General features: G+C 41.8%; 1 protein-coding gene across 26 annotated transcripts in view; it reads left to right on the top strand.

Annotated features, from left to right (window-relative positions):
* Positions 1-23,100, top strand: part of MADD (MAP kinase activating death domain) — a 79,537-nt gene that overhangs the window by 22,019 nt on the left and 34,418 nt on the right. For 5 of the 26 annotated variants that reach the window (XM_075425808.1, XM_075425796.1, XM_075425801.1 and 2 more), the window contains exons 5-22: positions 87-218; positions 1,494-1,607; positions 2,314-2,394; positions 4,166-4,222; positions 4,981-5,159; positions 5,765-6,000; positions 6,376-6,532; positions 7,518-7,624; positions 8,508-8,701; positions 9,305-9,636; positions 10,294-10,433; positions 11,693-11,794; positions 12,657-12,695; positions 13,716-13,775; positions 14,236-14,338; positions 17,566-17,752; positions 17,927-18,077; positions 19,753-19,959. In XM_075425808.1, the coding sequence (XP_075281923.1) occupies positions 87-218; positions 1,494-1,607; positions 2,314-2,394; positions 4,166-4,222; positions 4,981-5,159; positions 5,765-6,000; positions 6,376-6,532; positions 7,518-7,624; positions 8,508-8,701; positions 9,305-9,636; positions 10,294-10,433; positions 11,693-11,794; positions 12,657-12,695; positions 13,716-13,775; positions 14,236-14,338; positions 17,566-17,752; positions 17,927-18,077; positions 19,753-19,959 (2,578 nt within the window). The remainder of the gene's footprint in view (positions 1-86; positions 219-1,493; positions 1,608-2,313; positions 2,395-4,165; positions 4,223-4,980; positions 5,160-5,764; positions 6,001-6,375; positions 6,533-7,517; positions 7,625-8,507; positions 8,702-9,304; positions 9,637-10,293; positions 10,434-11,692; positions 11,795-12,656; positions 12,696-13,715; positions 13,776-14,235; positions 14,339-17,565; positions 17,753-17,926; positions 18,078-19,752; positions 19,960-23,100) is intronic. The other 21 variants (XM_075425811.1, XM_075425805.1, XM_075425793.1 and 18 more) reach the window with 11 other exon arrangements.

Here is a 23,100-nt window from a genome sequence, read left to right as displayed (position 1 = left end):
GCAGGCTGTGATCTTTATATACCCCTGGGGGGAGTATTAGAAGTGAACGGTTGCTGCAGTGCTAAAGTGCGTTTCTTTGGTTGCAGGTTGTATTGCAGTCCCGAGACTATAATGCGCTCTCAATGTCTGTGATGGCCTTTGTGGCTATGATCTACCCATTAGAGTACATGTTCCCCGTGATCCCTCTGCTTCCCACCTGCATGGCCTCTGCAGAACAGGTATGTATTTTTCCATTATTGGTCTTTTGCAAAGGATGTTTCTGTGATGTCTGAAACTTATAAAGGAGTAGTCCTTGTTTCTTTCCCTGCTGTTTTCTCAAGGATTGTAGCAAAGTCTGCCTTGCAAAGAACGTTCTTTGAACAGCACTAACTATTTAAATGGTAGGTAACGTGACTTATTTAGAATATCTTCAAAGTATACTTAGTGAATAGTATGGTTCAAAGCAGTAGTTCACAAACAATGGACTGAAAGGCCATAGATCCACAGTATTATGACAAGTATTTACCACTCCCCTGCCCTCAGCGGAGTATTAAGGTTTGTTGGGGAAGGTCCAGAGTAATATTTACAGATGCTTGAGGGCTCTTGATTCAGAGTTTAGAAAGTATTGAGTGCAATTTATTCTGCTCAGAAATGTGATGTGTTCAGTTACTTCAGCTGGGAAACTGGGTTTTACCAATAGTTGGCTCTCTGCAGGAACTCATTATTTTGCTTGGAAAGATAGAATTCAGGCCATCTTACTACTTCAGTGCTATCCTGCAGCTGATGCTGCAGGTCTCTTCTTGTACCACCTCTTGGATATGACCAACTGTTCTAGATTTAAAGAATACATTAGCCTCCCAAGCCACTGGCCTCAAGCTGCTACATGCCTTACTGTTTTAAACCTCTTCCCTCTGCTGATTCCCTTATCGGAAACAACCTGAATTTCCCCTTAGGTTTTCCATGGACATTTGAAAAAAATGTGCCAATTTCTTCTGCTTCCTGGAGATGTTATTGTTTTGAAACCAAATTAACATTACAAGGGTAAGGGTAAAGCCCTTGCAAGAGTCTTATTTAAAGAAAGCCGTATTTACAATGGCACAGAGTCAGTTTGAGCTGAGGGTGTATTCGTCTGAGACTTGCTGCTGCTCTATAGGCTTTTACTCTGAACATTGTTTTTCTTGGTCCATGACAGGTGTGGCAAACTGTTAGATAAGTTTTTTCTAAAGAGCCAGGCAGCCTACAAATTACATCTGGGGTGGGGGGGCACAGGAGACAGAAATCTGTTTTCTTCTAGATGAAAATTGAAACTCTCAGAGCAGGAACTTCTCTCTCTCTCCTCTCTCTCTTCTCTCTCTCTCACTTCTCTAATATTTCTATTGTATGGAATTAATTACTTATTTATCAATGTCTTGTGTGCTGTGTCCTCTGCTATAAACATACTGTAGTTAATAAATATTTTGGAAGAACATGGTTATATCAAGTGCAGATCTTATTAAAGTCTCTGTTTCTCTCAGTTGCTTCTAGCTCCTACACCTTATATCATTGGTGTTCCAGCAAGTTTCTTCCTTTACAAACTGGATTTTAAAATGCCTGATGATGTATGGCTTATTGACCTGGATACCAATAGGGTAAGTGGTGCCCGTAAGGATTTGTTGCTTTGTCTCCAGGGAGCTGTGCACTTTCATCAGTGTACCCACTTGAGACTTTAACAGTGCTTGGCCTCAGTCTGTCTTTGCCACTCCCATCTTAAACTTTAGGATTCCATTCCTTGTGTCTCAAGGCCCCCATTTCTTTTGCTTATAAGACATTCTTTTTCAGTTAATCTGTCTGGCTATATCATTAGAAGATCAATCCTCGAACAAATGATAAAGCTGTCATCTTAAGTAATTGAGACCCTGTCTCTTATAACCCTACCTAAGAAACCCAATCTGATAAAGACCCTTCCAGCAGCATTGGTTGTCATGATTCAAATGGGACTATGTATGCTGCTTTCTCCTGGGGCATGAGCAAGGCTATTTCAGGGCAACTGTGTATAACATCATCTACTTGATAGAAATTCCAAAGGATGAGTGTGGATTCATTCACACTTCTCTATTTTTGTGGTAAATGATAAAGTAACTCCTCCATTGTTTGTGATATTGTAAACAGTGACAACCATAAAGAAGTGAAAATCAAAGTGTAGATGCAGGTGTCTATGTGTGTGTGTTGTGGGTTTTTTTTAATAAATAATTTTATTTTATGGCTTTCATTCCTTGTCTCTGGAGTGGTGGAGATTCTGTTTAGGAAATGACTACAGCTGGGGAATTTTTAGTCTGTTGCTGTGCTAAATTCCAGGTGATTGTTCCCACGAATGCAGAATCTTTGCCAGCACTGCCAGAACCAGAAGCTTCAGAGCTGAAAAAGCATCTGAAACAGGTAATATACACTTTGGGGAAAGTACTCAGATTCAGTAGGACTTAGCAGATGTACTCTTGCACAGGTCTTCAGCTATTCTGGATGAGAATGCAGGTCAGCAAATGTAAAGCAAAATGTATTAAAAGCAGGTGTGTATCCTGACAACTGAGATGGATGTGAAAACGTATCAGACTACTAGAATACTCTTTTTCAAGAAAACGCCCCTTGGTCACTCATGGAGAGGTCTGCTCTGAATGTGGAGGTGGGCTAATCAGTAGGGTGGCTGATTAAACAACGTTACAGAGATGTCTTCTGAGTTCCCTGAGCTGTATGACTGACTGAGTTATATCTGAGACTCTCATCTTGTTTCAGATCTCTCTGTAGTTTCTCCAGAGGACTTTGTTGTAATTTTTGTTACCTGTTTCATCTTTTACTGTCTCTGCTGCTTCCACCTTTGTCATTTGAGGGGAAAGCACAGGACTAGGAGTTTTCTGTCAACCTGTTTATGATGCCTCTTTTGTATAGTTGGCCAGTTAGAACATCTCCCGTTTTAGAATACAACAGCATTTTGAGCTTGAAAAGCAGTATAAATTGATACAGATGTTAAGTGGTATGTATTCAGTTGCTGCTTTTCTGTCTTAATGGAGAGAGTTAATTTGGAAAAGTGAGTTGTCACTGAGGCTTGTAACTGCAGTTAATTTCTTAGCCAAGTGAGGGATGATTTGAAATGCTCCTGGACACACCAGATGGTTTCTGGTTTTTTTATTGTTGTTTGCGGCTAACTTGTTTGCAATTGGTGCAGAATGTTCTGGATACCTCCTTTACATTTGCCATGTGGGCTTTAAACTCTGACTTGATCCGTCAAGCTATGATCATCTTTGTTCCCCCTCCATTCACAGATCTGTGTGTGAGGTCTGTCTCTCCTCTCAGGTCCTGCTAAGCCATTAATCAGCTTGGGTCATCCTGGCTGATCGTGTCAAGCAGGTTTTATCTCTTTGTTTCTGTTTTCCTTATGCATGCTGCATGCAGTATCTAAAGGTAAAGTGTGTTACAGATGTGACAAGTTCTACTCTTTCTCTCTCCTCATAGACCAGGAGAGAAAAGTGTGTAACCTCTATGATACCCCAGTACCTGCTGTCAGGACAGATGGAAGCAGTGTGTTGCTTGGAGTTTTGGTAGATGCACCTTCCCCCGACTTCTGCCTCACCCCCTTGCAATTTCAGGCACTATTCAGCAAAAGTCTCTCACTAAGGCAGAGCTGGATTTCAGAAGGACAAACTGCAATTTCCTGGAAGACATATTTAAAATTCTCAGAGTGTTCACCCAAATTCAGGTTCTATCCGTATGTATTCCTATAGGCATTATCATTAAGAGATCACCACTGGCAAAGCAGAAGGAGCGCTACTGGTTGCTGTATAAAGTAAAGAAGACTAAATTGTGGCCCATGTCACTAAGGTTAACACTTTTGTTGCCTTTGGGTCTTAGTGTCAATGAATAAAATTCAGGATATCTGCTTTTAAACTGCAGTAGAAAGTTCTTGGTTGCATCAATAAGGACAGCAGCCTTTCCACTTTCCAAAGTGGCCACATGTGAATGTTTGGGGGTGGGGCAGTTAGACCTCTCTCCCAAGATGTGCCTATTTTGTGGTCCCTTTTATTTCCTGTCATTTGTGATATTTTGTAGTAATAGATGTAATTTTTTTTTCCTTCCATCTGTTTCTCTGTGGTCATGTGTTCGTCTTGGCTCTGATGGGCTGCTGGTGTTATCATATGATCTTCCATCTTGCCTCCAGTGTCTGGTTAGCATGACTGCAATCACTCAGAAACAGCTGCTCACTCCTGACAACAAGGTTCTTTATTTTATTCTTTTCCCCTCAATTTTCCATTTTACCTTTTTCCTTTGGAGTTTTGGTTTTTGTTTTGATTTATGTATTTATTTCTTTATTTTTTAAATAAAAAGGTGAAGACTCAGTGGGCAAATGGGAGAAACAAAGAAGATTTAGGATAGGTCTGGGTGTCCAGAACTGATTTACTAGTTGTGCTGCTCCAGTGCATAACCTTGAAGATGTTACGAGTGCTGAAAAGGATGGTAACTTTATGGAGAGATAAAGACCTCATTGAGATGGGAAATGGAGGTTTGCAGAGATACAGGCAGATGCCTGTGTGAAGATGTCTCCACATTGTCCTGAGAAATCAGACTCACTGGTTGAATGGCCAAGTTGCAAGGCAAGTTGCAAGGCCTCTGGGTCCCAAGATGTATTCAAATTACACATGGGAATAACTGTACAATAAGTTGTACACAGTGCCATACTACTAGTGGTCCAATTTGGACTGTCTGTTTTCATGTCATGAATGACCTAGCAAAGTGGACTTCTGTGCTACCCCTTGACTGGCTCCAGGTCTGTTTCAGCATTGAGGAGATAGTTTTGACAATCCACATAAAGGAGAGCCTGGAGATATTTGTTGACTGAGCGTAGAGGATGGTTTAAGACTAATGAAGCATGCACAGTTGTTGCAGTTGCCTAGAGGGCAGGGAAACTCTGATCTCTCTCTTGTTCCTTGAATAACTTTTCTTGCTGAATGTGTGCATAATGTCGTCCTTCGTTAGGCACTGGCCAGCATGAGTCTGAATACTCAGCCCATTCTTAATCTCGAGAAGTTCCATGAGGGGCAGGAGGTGCCACTGCTGCTGGGAAGACCGCAGAATGATTTGCAGTCTACTCCCTCCACAGAATTCAACCCTCTGATCTATGGAAATGATGTGGACTCTGTGGATGTGGCTACCAGGTGAGGCTGAACAGGAAGGTAGTGTTGAGTCTTCATACAGTTTGCACTTGAAGGCAGCACAGACACTTCTGTGGGTCCTGTGGTGGAAGCAGCATCTTCCAGTTTCTACTGCAGGTTCTACTTTACATCATGGGGAAAAAAGGAGCAGAAATTACAGTGTTTATCTCAGATCTATTAACTGCATGAACATAACTGTGTATCTTGAGGGGATGTTTTGTTTTTTGCGTTTTCCTGTAGATGATCTACTTTACCTGCACTTGTCAGTCTGATATTGTATCCTCAGCTTAAATCACAAGCCTTGCACTACAAAAAAATCTGGAGACTTGGTTGTCACCTCAGCTAGCAGATAGGAGAATGATGTCCCTCATTGGGTGGGTCTTGGTGTTGAGATGGTGAATTAAAACAGAGTGATTTCTTGGGTTGTTTTTTTAATTTCCTTTTCTTTTTTTAAATACAAGTGTTTAAGACGACTGTTTTTCATACCGGGTTACTGTTCTTCAAAGGTTTGAAACATTGCCTACTGCACACCTTTTAAAGGCTCTCTGTCTTCTTTTATCTTGTGTTCTTTGTTTTTGTCTGAAATATTGTCCTCTGTTTCTTTTTAGAGTTGCTATGGTGAGATTCTTCAACTCGCCAAATGTTTTGCAAGGTTTCCAGATGCATACTCGCACTCTTCGTCTCTTCCCACGACCAGTGGTGGCCTTCCAGGCAAATTCTTTTCTTGCCTCTAGGCCAAAGCAAACACCTTTTGCAGATAAGCTTTCCAGGACACAGGCAGTAGAATACTTTGGAGAATGGTCACTCAACCCTACTAATTATGCTTTCCAAAGAATTCATAACAGTAAGTTTTGGTCTTGCCTTTCCTGCACTTAGATGTAATGCAGGAATTTAAAAAGCAGAGAGATTCTAGGGAAGGAGTTAGTTTTACACTGTATTTTTCCTTCTGGGGAGGGAAATCCAGTTCAAGGAACATTTGTCTGTTTTTATGTATATCCTTATGTGTTTCTACCATGTTAGCCCTGCTATTAACCACTCACTCCTCCAATTAATTTTACCTCGTCTTGTCTGGTTATGGAGAAGTCGTCTTTTAGGCTTCTTAGAGTAGAGACTGTCCCCTCCTTTGTGCAGGACTTGGTAGGGGGGAGCCTCACTGTGAATGAAGCCTTTGACACCAGTAAATGAGTTCACTTAACTCTCTCCTTGTTTTGTGGTGCAGACATGTTTGACCCAGCACTGATCGGTGACAAACCAAAGTGGTATGCTCACCAGCTGCAGCCCATCCACTACCGTGTCTATGACAGCAATTCACAGCTGGGTGAAGCACTGAATGTCCCAGTAGAGAAAGAAACAGACTCTGATCCCACTGATGACAGGTGAGTGCGGAGTGTAACCCTAGTCACATGATAGCTACTTCAGATTGCTGTGCCTCTCCTACTTCTCGTTTGCAGCCTTTTCCTCTGGCCTGCCAGGTTGCTGTTTCATTTCTTCTGTCTGGACAGAATACTGACACTGAAGTAAATTGTCTCACTGTTCCATCATGACAGCAGCCTCTTAACACTTTGCTAGTGTCTTCTCAAACCTTCATTTAATGTGATTCAACATTTGTATTTTCCTGTTTTCTTTTGCTACCTCTATGCCACTTGACATTTGGTATTTCCTCCCACCCTAATTCTTTTTCTTCCATGCTGTTCCTTCTCTGGGTATTTGTGTTGCGGCACTACAAGTGCTCCCACCCATCCTACCACTCTTTCAAATCTCTACTCGGTGCACATAGCTATGCGAAGCTTGTTAGTACTACCCACTACCCGAGACCTCCTTGTGTGTTCAGTAAAATGAGAGTAAACTTTGTTACAGTAGTTTTGGCCGTGTTTCCCAGAGTTTTTCATGTAGTTTTATTATTGTTTATTCTCTGCTAGCCTGTGAGATTTTTCTTGGACTTGCACATCTCTTGTGTTCTACACAGCACCAGTGGTCCTGACAGAGTGGGATTTATCATTAGTATAAAAAGGGAATGCTCTTACCTGTGATTTCCACTTCCCTTGAAGTCATCTTATGCATGCACACACACTGAGAATTAATACACTACTCCCTGCTCACTTACGCTTGACCTGATTAAATTTGCTGAGAACCTTTAAACGTCTTCCCATGTGTCTCTGGATGTACCTCAAAGTTATTTCATTTTCTCTGACCTTTCGTGAAGCTGGCTTCTGACTCCTACCAGAAATTTGTTTATAGAGACTGTAATACCATGGGATTTTTAAGAGGCCCATGAAAACAGTGCTGATTCACATCTTTGAAAAATCAGGCTCTGCTGTTGCTGTGGTGCTGCCACTCATCTCTCTTTCTCACCTGTTGTGGCAGTGGCAGTGACAGTGTCGACTATGACGACTCAAGTTCCTCCTACTCCTCCCTTGGTGACTTTGTCAGTGAGATGATGAAATGTGACATTAATGGCGATACCCCAAGTGAGTAACTTTGAGCTGTACTTTCACAAGGTCCACACAGGTTTCTCTTCCCCATTCATCTGCACTGTGGGGCAAAATGCCTCCCCCAAGTCCCTGAATCAGAGCAAAATATTGTTTCATTGTAGTCTTGCTCTGAGGTAAGTGTCTTCTATACACCAATATCCAGGGGTAGGCTGAAAAAAGGCATTTCTCCTGCTTATAAACAAAGCCCTCCAAAGGACACTGGGAGGAGGAGGAACAGAAATAAGTGCTGCTGAACAAAACTGGGTCGCTAGATCTGGAAACAACCTGATGCTGCCAGTAGATACTGTGCAGTAAGGGCAACAGAGTATGAGCTTTCTCCTGCCCCTGCATATTGGTTCTCGGTGCTGGCTTAAATGAGTCTCTCTATCCTAGTAGGGACAGGAAAATGCATTCCCTGTGGTTTACATGGAGGCTGCAGCCATAGTTTCTCTTGTGAGAGTGAGAAACTCTCAGTTTATTCAATAAACTAAATCTAGGAATGCCAACACATTTCCTGTGTCCTAGAGACAAGAGGTAATAATCGTAAATTGCAACAAAAGAAATTCTGCTAGTTCATAAGGAAAAGATCTTCATGGTTCGTGTGGTTAAACAGGTTCCCAGGATCGCAGTAGAAGAATGTCAAGCCTTGGAGACTTTCAGAACTCAGTGGGACAAGGCCCTGAGCAATCTGCTCTAACTTTGAAGTTACCTCTGCTTTGAGCAGAGAGTTGGAATAGATGACCTCCAAAAGCCCTTTACGACCTAATTTTTTATGCAGGTTTATTCTACTGAGCAGTCCTCATCTGCTAGGGATCTTTAGTTAGATGGGCAAAAGGCTGAGGAAGGCAGTGTTCTTTAATGCAAAATGATGTGTTTGCAGATGTTGACCCCCTGACTCACGCAGCCCTTGGTGATGCTAGTGAAGTGGAATTTGATGATTTTCAAGAATATTCAGGGGATCTGGATGAACAGGCCATGGACAGTGAAAACTCCCAAGAGAACAACCAGCCTCGTTCAAGTTCCAGTACTACAGCCAGTAGCAGCCCCAGCACTGTCATCCATGGAGTGAATCATGTGTGTACTGAGATGAGTTCAGCCCCAAGATCAGTGTATTAGGATATAAAGAATGGGAGAATGGATGTGGTTCTTTCTGAGAAGGGAAAAAGCTAATAGGGCTATGAAGCCATGCACAGATTAAGTTGCATGCTCTTTCTGGACTTTGCGAGCAAGGTGGAGTTTGCTGGTACCCTCTTAAGATGGGATAGAGCATTCCTGTACATAAAAGCTCCCATGCATTGAAAAATGCAGCAGTAACAGAGACCAGTGGTCCAGGTTGTGACTGCAGGAATTGCTTTTACAAACCCTGGAAAGATCTGATGTGTTAGAGGAGCAGGGAGTGGGGTGGGGAAACTCATGAATCTGTGGTCATTTAGGAAGAATGGGAGTTGCTTGCATAACCACAAAACGCTGTAATGGAGAGCCGTTATCCTGAGCTAACACTTACCAGTAAGATCTGTTTTACAGGGGAGTAAGTCCCTAGAAAGACAAATACTGCAGCGTGTATAAAATCCAGATTAGAGCCACGGATAGTGGGGATGGGGTCGGGGCCCAGTAACAAACAGCAAAGACCCTGCAGACTTCCCAGTTTGAAATAATTGTTCTTGTCCTGCCCTTCAGTTGTATGTAACGCAAATTAGCGAACAGCTCAATGATTTGACTGGTCCACAGGAGTCAGCAGATTCAGCAGAAATGGAAGAGAAGTTGGTTGCTGGATTTTCAAACCATCTCCCTTCCTTGCCACTGCAACCAAGCTTTCCCAAGATAAGCTTGGATCGTCGTGAGAGCGACAGCACAGCTGGCAGCATGAGCTCCTCAGAAGGGGTGGTGAGGAAGCGAGAGTATGATAATCCGTACTTTGAACCGCAGTATGGTTTTCCTACGGAGGATGAAGATGATGAGCAGGAAGAGAGCTACACCCCAAGATTTAACCAGAATCTCAATGGAAGCAGGTGAGTCCTCCTTGTCTCCTGGCCTTCTATACAGCACTGTTGGGGTTTCCATCTGCTTCACATAGTTTAACGTTCATTTGTTCAAGTGTCTTTTGCACCTGAAATGTATTGTTGCTCACATTAATATTGACATTCTGTAAACCCTCTGGTTTGAGTAAAGGCACTTGGTCCGTTTCTTCAGTTCCTGGCTTTTATGTAAGCAGTAGGAGCAAACAGAATTACCGATTTTTCCTAGAAACATTCTAGTATATCACCTGCTGATTTCTGGAAACCTTTGAGTGATTTTTTCTTTTTTCTTTTTTTTCTTTTTTTTTTGGTGAAGCTTTGTCTTCTGGGGGAAAGATACTATAGTGATTGATGACATTGGATTTTCTTGCTGTTGCTTTCAAAGCAGAACCCTTTCACCCCCAAATCTACCAGTGCCCTTTTGCAGACAAGTTTTTAGCATGCCCTGAAAGGTAATAAAAGCCTGAATGTAAAGATGCTTCAATTCTCTCGTTTTTTCTTTTTCTTTTTTTTTCTTTCCCACAAGGTAAGGGTAGTGTGGTGAATACTTATGAGGAATGAGACCAGCATCGATCTCCCACAGTCTTACAATGTGTTGATTTGGGGTGGGAAGGGGGAAAGCTAATAACAGTTGTACTTAATTTCTTTAAGGTCTCAGAAGCTACTCCGTCCAAACAGTTTAAAACTGGCCAATGATTCTGATGCAGATTCAGATTCCAGGGCCAGCTCCCCAAACTCTACTGTCTCCAACAACAGCAGTGAAGGTTTTGGGGGCATCATGTCTTTTGCAAGTATGTACTATTGCATTCATGAAGCTGGTTTTATTTATTTTATTAGAGTTTACAGAGCGATGGAATAGAGGGATGGCTAATCAAGAGAATGGCTTGGTTGGCAAATTGTTACCAGCTCTCCAGAAGTCATGTTGGGACCCACAGGAACTATGTAGCTTACACTGCTGATAACTACTGCTTTATGTATTTTTCAGTAAGGATGACTTTAGTTATGTGGTTAGGCTCTTGAGTTATATGGCACTTTAAGGCACAGATCAGAAGTTCTTTCAGTTTCATTTAAACAAAGAAATGTGCAAGTTCATGAAGTTGATACAAAAATCTTACCAGTAGTATGCCTTCCATGCTACCATGTTGTGTGTTTAGGTGCTAAATTAAATTTCTTGATTGTGCTCACCTACTTTCAATTATATTTTAATAATAAAATCTACAGATGTTGAAAACTAATATAGATTTATTTAATGAATGAAAGAAGATACGGCCAGTTGAGTCTTGCACTATAGTGGGGAGCAATGCATGAAGTTTGCAGCAGTGAGGAAAGTACATTGGATGTTTCTGGTAAAATGACTGTTACTAAAATAAGGCTGCAAAAAGAGAATCAAAGCAAACTGAAATAGTATGCTGACATTTTAAATTAACATCTTGAAGTGTTAATCGGCTCGTTGATGTACAGGAGATGTTTTCAGGCTGTCTACAGGCTTAACCGGATGATGATAAATTACTGTGTTCTTAAGATCTGTCTGTACTAGGAGGAACTTTTGTTTTCTCCGTATAAATGGAAAGCTTCTGTTTTAAAGCCTGCTTCTGTGGCAGATTTACAGTGTTTCGTAAAGCACAGGGCACAATCCTCCGTTCAGAATTACACATTTTGGACATCTTCTGTCATCGTGTTTTCTCGTGTGGCCCCTACCATTCATTTTCTCCTAAAAAGAGGATCAAACAAGAAGACACAGCTGATGTGAGGTTACCTGTTTAAGTGCAGAAAGACAGGTGGATATTGCTGCTACATTTAAGAATCAAAGATACAACAGCAATGATTGTAACATGGAAGCTAAGAATTACTTTTTTGTACAATTTAGAATAATTGGGTTACAGATGTGGTTGCAGTATAAATGAGATGATGTTATGTGTGTGAGACTTTTGAGTAATAAGAACTTCATCATTAGGGATCTGGAATAAGCAGGTGAATCACTGAAAGTTTAGGAAGTTCGGGTATGTGCAGTGAGCATTAGGCATTTAATTGTTTTCTTCTCCTGTCATAGGCAGCCTGTACAGAAACCACAGCACAAGTTTCAGTCTGTCCAACTTAGCCCTACCAACCAAAGTTGGGAGAGACAAGAATACTCCCTTTCCCAGCCTGAAAGGTAACAGTTTCTCCTTTGTCTTTTACAGCCTTTGCAGTTCTTGTGACTTGGCAGTCTGAGGTCTTACCCCTAACAGGAATCTTGGGGGTGACACATTGTGGTAGTTTGGGTAGTACCTGTCTTAAGTGTCAAGACAGTAAATTGTCTTGATATTTCTCAGTCAGACTTCTTCCCAACAATTGGGCGGTGTTGGAATGGGAGACTGGCTAGTTCAGCCTGTGTTAATGGATACACTATGAATGTTGGTTTCGTTTTGTATTTTATTTTGTTTTATTTCGAAGTACTTAGTGTAAAGAATGGGAACCAAGAGGTAGGTCCTACTTTTGTACTACCACTATCTTCATGATTAGCCTTAGGTAACTTGTTAGAGCAATGATGCTGCATTTATAAGTAGGGATAATATCAGCCTTCCATGGAGACTGCAGTGTTTGTGGGTTTCAAAAGTGTTTATAGTCTTTTCAGTTCGCTAAATAGAAAATTTCTGATCGAAATCAAATTATAACTATGCTTCAGCTCATTCGGAGTGAAGATCGATCCTTAACTTATGAGCACAATCTTTCCATTGGACCATCTCCTGTTTGTCTGCAGTATCATTAGATAGCACGTCTGAATGGGCACTAGGGAAATGACCCTCTTTTACCGTGGTGAATTAGCCTGGTCGTCCTTATACCAGACGTAATAAGAGAAGGGTGACTGAGCACGTGCTGGTGTTTTAGTGTTGAGATCTTTTCAGCTGCTAAACTGGGGAAAGGTTTTATTTTACCTTTTGAGTTATTCTATCTGATTAGAACTTACTGCTTTTGTTTCAATACGTTGATTTTTTTCACTTATTTTTTCCTCCTCATCATTTTCATCGGTAAAGATTACTTTAATCTGGAAGTGGGAAGGGATGTGGATGAAGGTTGGTATGATGTTTTGCTGACCTTTGACCTTGTGGAAACAAAGGCCAAAAGCTGGTTTTTGTGTTTCTGCTTTGGACTTTGTTTTTGAGATAAGTAATCACTCCCTGTGTTTAAAATGAGGAGGAACAGGACTGGTATGGTGAAAACACTAGCAGAGACTCTGCGCAGCTGTTTTTGACAACCTTTTACCAGTTGGTTACATTTTCATGTCCAGTTGTACTGGATAAGAAACATGCTTTATGTCAGGGTTATTTCTGTGGGTAAACTTAATGACCAGTTCCATACATTGGAAGAAAACAGTGATGGGGTTTGCCATTCCACGTTCATGCTTTGCGCCTCATCTTCTGCACTTTGGTGTTCTTTACTGTAATCCTGTAGGTCCTTTAGTGTTACTACGCAGATATGAGGATGGGATTTCTGTGGAGTAGCTCAGTCTGTTTTATGCATGTGCAAGCGTGTGTGTGTGTGTGTTTGTGTTCATTTACATGTGCATGCTGGCTCACTGGGATTCCCACTGGGCACTTCACTGGTTTTTAAATGGTTTTGTCTCTGTTGTACAGGTACAAAATTGCTCCATAAACTTGTTCTTACCAAGTGTGTGGTACCCTGTGTTTCTAACTGTAATGGGAAATGATGCTGGGACTCCATCTCATTGCTGCTGTTTGACCACTTACCATCTTCCTTTTTAGTTTTTATTTCATGCACATCCATTGATTTTTTTTCCTCAGTGATGCAGATGTTTTTGATAGTGCCCTTGAAATACAATGTGTGCAACAATATTCTTGAAGATGCAGTACATAGGTTCCACAATGCCAAATTTCAAGTCAAGCACTATCTCAAAGATTAATTACGCTGGCCCTTGTTGTCTTGGGCTTTCAAGCATCCTTCCTGCTCTAGCATCATTTGGGTTTTGTTTTGAGGGAGGGCTGGGAAGAAGCTGGTAGTTGGATTCATTTGATGCTGGTGGTGGGGACTGTAGATATTGTAGTACACTACTAATTGTATATTTTGTGTCCCAGTATTTGGGTTAAATACTATAATGGAGATTATTACTGAAGCTGGCCCAGTAAGCAATGAAGGTGGGTTCCCTACAGCATGAGCTGTGCATGATATAACAATTTCCAGCATTCCCTATGCCTGACTTTGGGCTACCTTTCTCACTGGGTAACCAGTACCACATGATCTATACTAGTCACCCCCAATGCATTATGCTTTTACATATAGTGACTAATTTGAAGATTGTTCTTGTTGTGGAACTGCATGCACAGCAGCCAAACCTTTCCTGCCTTTCACCTCTTGCTCTCATTACCATCTTCTGTTTTTCTCTCTGCATTACTCCCATTACTGTTTTCTGCCGATGTGTGATGCTAGAATATGATATATGCTGCTGCTTTTTTGGAGTTTCGATTTTGTTTTGAAGTCTGTTACCTGTAATCCGAATAGATGTGTTAGCCAACCTTAGCATTGTTTGTTACTGTCCTGGGATCAGGCTGTTTTCCTCCCACCTGTTCCTCTCATGCTGTTTCTTCTCCTGTTTAGGAAATAGACGAGCCCTTGTGGATCAAAAGTCTTCAGTCATTAAGCACAGCCCAACAGTGAAGAGAGAATCTCCATCACCTCAGGGACGAACTAGCAATTCCAGGTAATAGTTTTCATTGCTTTTTGAGTATAAAGTGTTGTTACAATGGTCTCATACTTGGCCAATGTTTCCTCAGAAGTCTAGCTGTTGAAAATAAAATAGTACTTTTCTGTGGCCCTAAGCTTGCATGTACTATTATCATGTATCATTATTATTGCATGTCCAAGAAGATTTGGTGTGGATGGTCTTACAGTTAATAGTGAGTATACGTATTTTTCTATGCTCCGAAATCTATCCTCATTCTGTCTGAGATCCAAAGAATTCCGGGTCCCTACTTTAACTCAGTATTTATTCTTTGCAAATGAGTCCATTCTAACATGGTAGTCAAGCCACTGGAGTTTCAATGCACCATGCAGGGGATCAGCTGAGTCACATGAAGCAGTCTGATTCCATGAATTCAAGTGAATCGCTTTTCTTGGCGTTGGGAAGGGACTCAGAATGGTGCAAGTGAACATTACCTGACCTGTGCCTGTGTGTTCTCCCTTTCTTATATAGCAGTCATGGGTAGAGTGAAATTTACTTTGAGCTATTGGCATTGGGAGACACGCAAGAACAATAACTGTAGTTCAGACTGGGGAATGCAGCAGGTTGCACAGGAGGTATCTTCCTCTTACCATTCCCTTCCCTGTGGCAAAACAAGCTGAAGCAGTACACGTGCCAAGGCTGCTGCAGTAGTGCTATTAGTTGTGCTGTGCTTCCTCTTTCAAGGAAACCCTACAGGTCAGACAAGGCAGCTGTGGGAGAAGGTTGTGGCGTAGAGGGTTCTTATAGATTCTGAGGAGTGCTGTGAAGGTGAGAAGTAGAGCGGTAGCTAGAAGGACTAGAGGAAATTCTGATTATGGCTTATTATAGGAAATAATGGACAAAATAAAATATTTGATACTACACCCATAGAACAGAGCTTGGGCTGTGTGCAGTTATCATAGAATCATAGAATGGTTTGGGTTGGAAGGGACCTTATAGATCACCTAGTTACAACCCCCCTGCCATGAGCAGGGACATCTTCCACTAGACCAGGTTGCTCCAAGCCCCATCCAACCTGGCCTTGAACACTTCCAGGGAGGGGGCAGTCACAGCTTCTCTGGGCAACCTGTTCCAGTGTTTCACCGCCCTCATCGCAAAGAATTTCTTTCTTATCTCAAATCTAAGTCTACCCTCTTTCAGCTTGAAGCCATTATTCTTTGTCCTATCACTACATGTCCTTGCAAAAAGTCCCTCTCCATCCTTCCTGTAGGTCCCCTTCAGGTACTGGAAGGCTGCTGTAAGGTCTCCCCAGAGCCTTCTCCAGGCTGAACAGCCCCAACTCTCTCAGCCTTTCCTCATAGGAGATGTGTTCTATCCCTCTGATTATTCTTGTGGCCCCCCTCTGGACCCGCTCCAACAGGTCTATGTCTTTCCTGTGCTGAGGGCTCCAGAGTCGGATGCAGGACTCCAGGTGGGGTCTCATCAGAGTGGAGCAGAGGGGCGGAATCCGCTCCCTTGACCTACTGGCCACGCTTCTTTTGATGTAGCCCAGGATATGACTGGCCTCCTGGGCTATGAGCGCACACTGCTCGGTCACGTTGAGCTTCTCATCAACCAGCAGGCCCAAGTCCTTCTCCTCAGGGCTGCTGTCAATCCATTCTCCGCCCAGCCTGTATTTGTGCTTGGGATTGCTCTGACCCATGTGTAGGACCTTGTACTTTGGCCTTGTTGTACTTCATGAGGTTGGCACGGGCCCACCTCTCAAGCCTGTCAAGGTCCCTCTGAAAGACATCCATTCCCTCCAGTGTGTCAACCACGCCACACAGCTTGGTGTCGTTGGCAAACTTGCAGAGGATGCACTCAGTCCCACTGTCCATGTCACCAACAACGATGTTAAATAGTGCCGGTCCCAATACCAACTGCTGAGGAGCGCCACTCATCACTGGTCTCCACTTGGACAGCAAGCCATTGACCGCAACTCTTTTGAGTGCGACCATCCAGCCAATTCTGTATCCACTGAGTGGTCCATCCATCAAATCTGTGTCTCTCCAGTTTAGAGACTAGGATGTCATGCGGGGCAGTGTCAAATGCTTTGCACAAGTCCAGGTAGATGACATCAGTTGCTCTTTCCTTATCCACCAACACAGTAACCCCATCGTAGAAGGCCACCAAATTTGTCAGGCAAAGTTTGCCCTTAGTGAAGCAATGTTGGCTGTCACCAATCACTTGCTTGTTCTCCATGTGCCTTAGCATAGTTTCCAGGAGGATCTGCTCCATGATCTTGCCAGGCACAGAGTTGAGATTGACTGGCCTGTAGTTCCCCAGGTCTTCCTTTTTTACCTTTTTCAAAAATGGGGGTTGTGTTTCCCCTTTTCCAGTCAGTGGGACCTTCACCAGACTGCCACGACTTCTCAAATACGGTGGATAGTGGGCTAGCAACTTCATCCACGAGTTCCCTCAGGACCCATGGATGCATCTCATCAGGTCCCATGGACTTGTGCACCTTCAGGTTCCTTAGATGGTCTTGAACCTAATCTCCTCCTACTGCAGGTGGTTCTTCATTCTCCCAGTCCCTGCCTTTACCTTCTGCGACTTGGGCGGTGTGGCTGGAGCACTTGTCAGTGAAGACTGAGGCAAAAAAGTCACTGAGTACCTCAACCTTCTCCATATCCTGGGTAGCCACCTTTCCCGTTTCCTTCTGAAGAAACCACGTTTTCCCTAGCCTTCCTTTTATCACCGACATACCTATAGAAGCTTTTCTCGTTGCCCTAGATGTCCCTGGCCAGATTTAATCCCTGGCTGTTCGAACAATTTCTCTGTATTCCTGTCAGGCTACCTGTTCTTACTTTCACCCCCTGTCGGCTTCTTTTTTGTGTTTGAGTTTGTCCAGGAGCTACTTGCTCATCCATCCAGGCCTCCTGGTGTTTTTGCCTGACTTCCTCTTTGTTGGGATGTATCGCTACTGAGCTTGGAGGAGGTGATCCTTGAATATTAACCAGCTTTCTTGGGCCACTCTTCTCTCCAGGTCTTTATCCTGTGGTACTCTACCAAGCAGGTCCCTGAAGAGGCCAAAGTCGACTGTCCTGAAGTCCAGGGTAGTGAGATTGCTGTGTGCACTCTGTGCTTATTGATTTGAACTTTTTTTCTTGTAAACTTAGCTTTAATAGGAAATGCATTTCTGAGTGTGTCCTGGCCATGTCTCTCTTCCCATGCAAGCCGATGTAAGCAGAGGGCTGACTTTTGCCTGATTCCTCTTAATCCATCAGTGAGAACCAGCAGTTCCTGAAGGAGGTGGTACACAATGTTCTCGATGGACAAGGTGTTGGCTGGCTGAACATGAAGCGAGTCCGACGTCTGCTGGAGAGTGAGCAGCTCCGTGTTTTTGTACTAAGCAAGCTGAACCGCACGATCCAGTCAGAAGAAGATGCTCGACAGGATGTCATACAGGATGTGGTCAGTGCTGAACTCAGCAGGGTCCTCATACCTAATGTCTGCTGAGGCTCGATTCATAGAAAGTTTTTGTTACATTGCCTCCTAAAAGCTGATGTTACAGCAGTTCTGGAATTTATATTCTTGAATTACTTTCTCACTTTTAAAATAGTGACACTAACAGGATTTTCATTGCAGGAGATCAGCCGCAAGGTTTATAAAGGCATGCTGGACTTGCTGAAGTGTACTGTGTTGAGCCTGGAGCAGTCATATGCCAATGCTGGCCTGGGAGGCATGGCCAGTGTTTTTGGCCTGCTAGAGATAGCACATACTCACTATTACAACAAAGGTAAGAAAAGTGTTTATAAGAATATGGTGTTTATGAACCAAACAAGATCTTTATTGTGAAGGTAGCTGTTTTGTGGCTTCTGATACTTCAGGGGGTTTACGACACTTTCAAAATAGGTGAGAACTGTCCAACCACCTTGCATTGCACAATGGTTCTTATATCACTAAGTACTCTTGGAGAGAAAAGTCTGAAAATACATCTTTATTTTTCGGCTTTTTCTTAAAATCTGATTCTTAATGCAAAATAAGAAAATGGATACGTAAGGAAAAAGGGCAAAAGATGACAGAAAGCTACCTCACTGCTGAATATCTGACTCAGCTGTAATCTCAGATGATGAAAAGCTGTTTACTTCATTGTAGCAGAGGAGTAACATCTGCTGAACGCTTTACAGTTGGTGTTCTGGGTGGCTTGCATTGGGGATTGTATGAGTTGGCTTAGGTGCCCTGTGAGTTCCAGGTGTTCATTTCCAATTGCTGTTAGAATGCTGAGGAAGGTGAGGAAAGCTGTGCTAATGTAACAGTCCTGGATGGGGGGAATAGGCTGCTCTTGGTAATTATAAGCCTTTCGGTCTGACACTGATCCTAAGCAAAATTATAGAGTGGCTGATGTAAAGCTCAATGGGTTTAGAGTGAAGTCTTGCTAATGTAATGCCAGATACCATAATTTGATGGTAAGTAGAGTTTATCCAGTATATTAATTGTGGTCATAATAAACAAAATTTGATACAAAATTTTGAAGCCTTGATATGTCTTTGAAGGACTTCTCTCATTATTGTGTGATATCTTGATTTGTAGTAAAATTTTAGCTGTTTAGTATGTTTTACCTGTGTCCAAGGAGTTGATCTAGATAGCTGAGATAGTGCTTCCAGTTCTGATCATCACATCTTGAAAAATTGAGGAGGTTTCTGAAAAGACGTACAAGGAATTGGGAAAACACTTTTGCTCTGAAAAGATGGAGTTGTTCAGTCTGTTGAATGTTTGGTGTTGATTCTTTTAATTATTATCTAAATGGAAAGGTGTTGCTGATAGAGTCTTTTAATCTACTGGACAAAGGTATCACAAGCTCTAGTGGTATGACAAATTTAGATATTAGGATATGAAGTTTTTGCTATTAGTTTTACTATTAGTTTGTGTAGGATCGCAGGAAATTCTTTACAGAAAACCTAATTGAATTATTTTATTCTGAAAGTTTTGCTGTAATTTAGGCTGTGGAGTTTGATACAGATACAGAGAAATAATCCAAACTGCCTCTGAGGACATATAATTACAGGAATTCTCAGAGAATGATGGAAGAACTATAGCTGATAGTTTTTTGGGTTTTTTTCCTAACTGAAGTTTCATTTAGTGTTTACCCATCAAATGTGATTGTATTTGTCATCTTTTCACTGCGACAGGAGCTTGCTTGTATTCTAGAAGTGATATTCTTGGTAAAAGAATCCCAAAAACAGCACTCTGGCTTTCTCCTCTACTGTTTCCGCCAGTGTGTCAGACTATCTGCAAGCCATGGTGACCTGTGGGAACAAATGTGGGACTGAGCTGTTTCAATGCCAGGCTTAATGATTTAGGTGAGACCATATGTCTCATCTTCCTTTTTCTGCTCTCATTTCCTTTTTCCCTATGTCTTTTTTCTCCCCCCCCCCCCCCCCCCCCCGACACTTTGGTTTTTTCCTTTAAAGAACTAGAAAAGAGAAAACGAAGTCCAACGGATGGATCTATCACTCCAGTTGGCAAGGATCCTGCGTCATCGCCAAGAGTGGAGCCAAAACCTGCAGTGCAGCTGCCGGTACCTCAGCTGATGCCAAAGGCACCAAGCCCTACAAGCAAAGGGCCAAGGGAGTTTGACACAAGAAGTCTAAAGGAAGAAAATTTTATTGCTTCCATTGGTGTGTATTGAGGTGCATGTGAAGTGGAGGAGGGACTTCTGTTTCAGCATTAGGTTCTATTTGCATTCTTTCCATTTTGACACACTACATTGCTGCTGTAACATGCTTCATTTACACTTTGGATCACAAGGAACAATCATATGTGTTCTCACTCTACTCTTGGATAAACTATCCAGGGCAGTTTTCTCCCAGAAGCTTTCTAATCTTAATTGTTTCTGAATTTCATTACACTTTAGACAACTTTATTTTTCACTTTATGATTGATGTTTTCAAGCAACCAAAAATGGCAGAAGGGAAACAGGGACAGCAGGACTTTGGAAAGGGTGACTGTGGAAGGCACTACATGAAACAAAAGTTTTCTAATCATTGCTGACTACCTGTGGGTTATCTAAATTGCATCCTGATAGGAGTGGGACCCAGGATCTGCTGATTAGTGATTATAAAAACTACCAAAAACATTTTTAGTTAGTGTTACAGTTTCAGTGAGCAGGACTGATGGATCTTCCTTCTATGCAATAGCAAATAGAATGCCTGTCCTTCTAAACAGCATCTGCTAGGCTGGTCACTGGCAGTTTACCCAGTCTAATTTATTAGCTGGTACAGCTTTTCCCTATGTCTGGGAAAAAGTTAGGATTAGGCTTTAAACTGTTTTACCTAAAAAGGGCCTTGCAGATTTTTTGAGGGGGACGGCGGGTGGGGGAAGAAAAAAAAAAAAAAAAAAAATTTTGGTTGGATCCAACCTGCTGAGGACTGTAAACAAGAGAAAAGTACCATCAACATATAAAAGTACCATCAGCATGTGCGAGAAATTCTTTATCAACTCCAAATATGTGTTATGTTGAATTTTAGCCATTGCTTCTTATAGCCTGTTTAAAATAACTTTGCAATGGAATCATTGTATGAAAGATTAATCTTCTGAAAGCAGCGCGCTACTGTGAGGCTGTACCTGCAGCATGTAGCATAAGACAAGGAAATGTGTGTACTGGGCAGTTATGGGGCAGGAGTGCAGGTGTTCATTCTTATACCCACAGAATAGCTGCAGGCTGAGTGGTGTTGAGTCCTTATGAACTGATGCTGAACTCCTCTGACTTGATTTGCTTTCTTGTTTCAAAAGGTAATCTATGGAGGCAGTTGCTCAGAAACTAGTCTTGCGCTCTATTTGAAAAATCTGTCGGGGAGCTAAAAGAGCTTCAGATTTCCAGCATTTCAGTTTAGTGGTTTGGCTCACTCTGGCACTTAATTTCTTTTCTGTAGAAAAGAGAAAAAGGAAAGTATGCTTCTGACACAACTAAGAATAAAACAGATGCTAGGCCAGCATTCTTTTAAAGAATGAAGAGAGATCTTTTGATTGAATTGCGGAGACTGCTTCTTTCCCTCAATGAAATTAAAGCCTCATAGAAATGGAAACCGTAAAGATCAGACAGTCTGTGTTTGTGAAGCACCTTAAGAAGTTCTACTTAATGTATTATGTCAACTACTGTTGGCAGAATATTAGCCTTAAACAACTCACAGTGTTCAAGGACAGGCAACAGGTAAATTCTTATTGGTAGTTCTGATGCTCTGATGATTTCCACGTGTCTTCTGTGGAACTAAGTTACATGAAGGGTATGGTTTCACCAAAACTGATCAAAGTTTGAAAGACTTTAATGTTTTTTCTGAAGCCTTTTTTTCTAACTGGTTTTGTCTGTCACCAAGAACCATGAACTAGTATGCAAGTCAGTCTTTAAAAAATTGCTGTAAAAACAATGTAGTGTCCATGTTCATCTGACTCTTGAGATCTAGAAGTAAAGGGAATTTCTTTTCAGTTGCAGGAAGATAATTTAAAGCTGCTTGGCTATTATGCTTCCTTTATGTTTTGTTATGGAAGCTGCAGTATAAGCTAATACTTTGGATATACAGGACCAGAGTTATTCATGACTAGACTGAAATTCTTTCTGTAGTGAAATGCAGACTTTCTCATTCAAACTAACTTCTTTAGGGAAGGAGAGTTTGGTAAACATTTACATGTTGCTGAAATAACAAAATATTTGTAAATAAGTCCATTTAAACATGAGAAAAAATGTTTGTATGTGAAGATGATCCAACACTGGAACAGGTTGACTGGAAAGGTTGTGGATTCTCCATCTGTGGAGACAGTGAACACCTGATTTGTGTACAGACTGGTCCTGCAGCAGCCTGCTCTAGTTGACCCTGCTTTGAGCAAGCAGATTTGACTAGATGATCTCCAGAGGTCCCTTTGAACCTCAGAAGTTCCTTGATTGTATGAGGTTTGGAAGGCAATTACAGCCTCAGGTTGCAAATACATAAATAAAACTCTCAATGAATATGTTGGTAGTGTATGGACAAAATACAAATTGAGCTGCTAACCTTTTGATCTAGTTACAAGAGAAAATACAGAATGAAAAGTTAGTTGTCAGCATGATGGAGTAAAATCATGTACAGTACTCTCTGCAATAGCCATACATAAATTGTGTGTTGGCGTGGCGATTAAACTACACCTCTAAGGTCTAGAGGTATGGTAGCTGAATGTGTGCAGTTTTCTTGCACTACGGGAACAGCAGCCAGCAGGTTCACAGAGTTTTCCAAAGTTCAGGGTGGATGTGTTCCTGGTTGACCCCCTTTTCTTGTTCATTTTTCGGAAAGTTTATGGTTTCTTGTGTACCTCTGAAGTATGCAGGATGTTCCCTTGTAACAGGGAAGGTTGTTGGTATTCAAAGTTCTTATTTAATGGTTTTTTATCAGTTGAGGATTGATCCTTGCTGTGCTTTAATATCTAATTACTTAGCTAGGAAATTAATTGTGAATATGATGCTTCTGATACTTTGTTTCATAAAAGAATACAAATTGTTTGCTTGCTTCTGGGGTTCCTGTCTTCCAGGGTCCATGGTCGTCACCTGTAGTGTTGTCCTTTTTGTTAGGACACTGGTGGCTTTAAAGTTGATAGTTAATAGTTTCCCCCTTTACGTTAATGGTTAGTTTGGTTTTATTGCACACTTGCAGTAACTTTTAATGAAAATGTTAGTAATTACTGAAGTTTCCACTACTACTTTTAAAATAAGTATTTAATGCTGGCAGATCACTTTATTCTGATAGTTTTTTGAAACAGAGAAGATTGTACTGCCTATTTTGTCTGCATCAGAT

The sequence above is a fragment of the Opisthocomus hoazin genome, chromosome 7 (genome assembly GCF_030867145.1).
Source record: "Opisthocomus hoazin isolate bOpiHoa1 chromosome 7, bOpiHoa1.hap1, whole genome shotgun sequence".
NCBI classification, from domain to species: Eukaryota; Metazoa; Chordata; class Aves; order Opisthocomiformes; family Opisthocomidae; genus Opisthocomus; species Opisthocomus hoazin.
The sequence above is the reverse complement of the archived record's forward strand: the minus strand, read 5'-3'. Positions and strand labels throughout refer to the sequence as shown.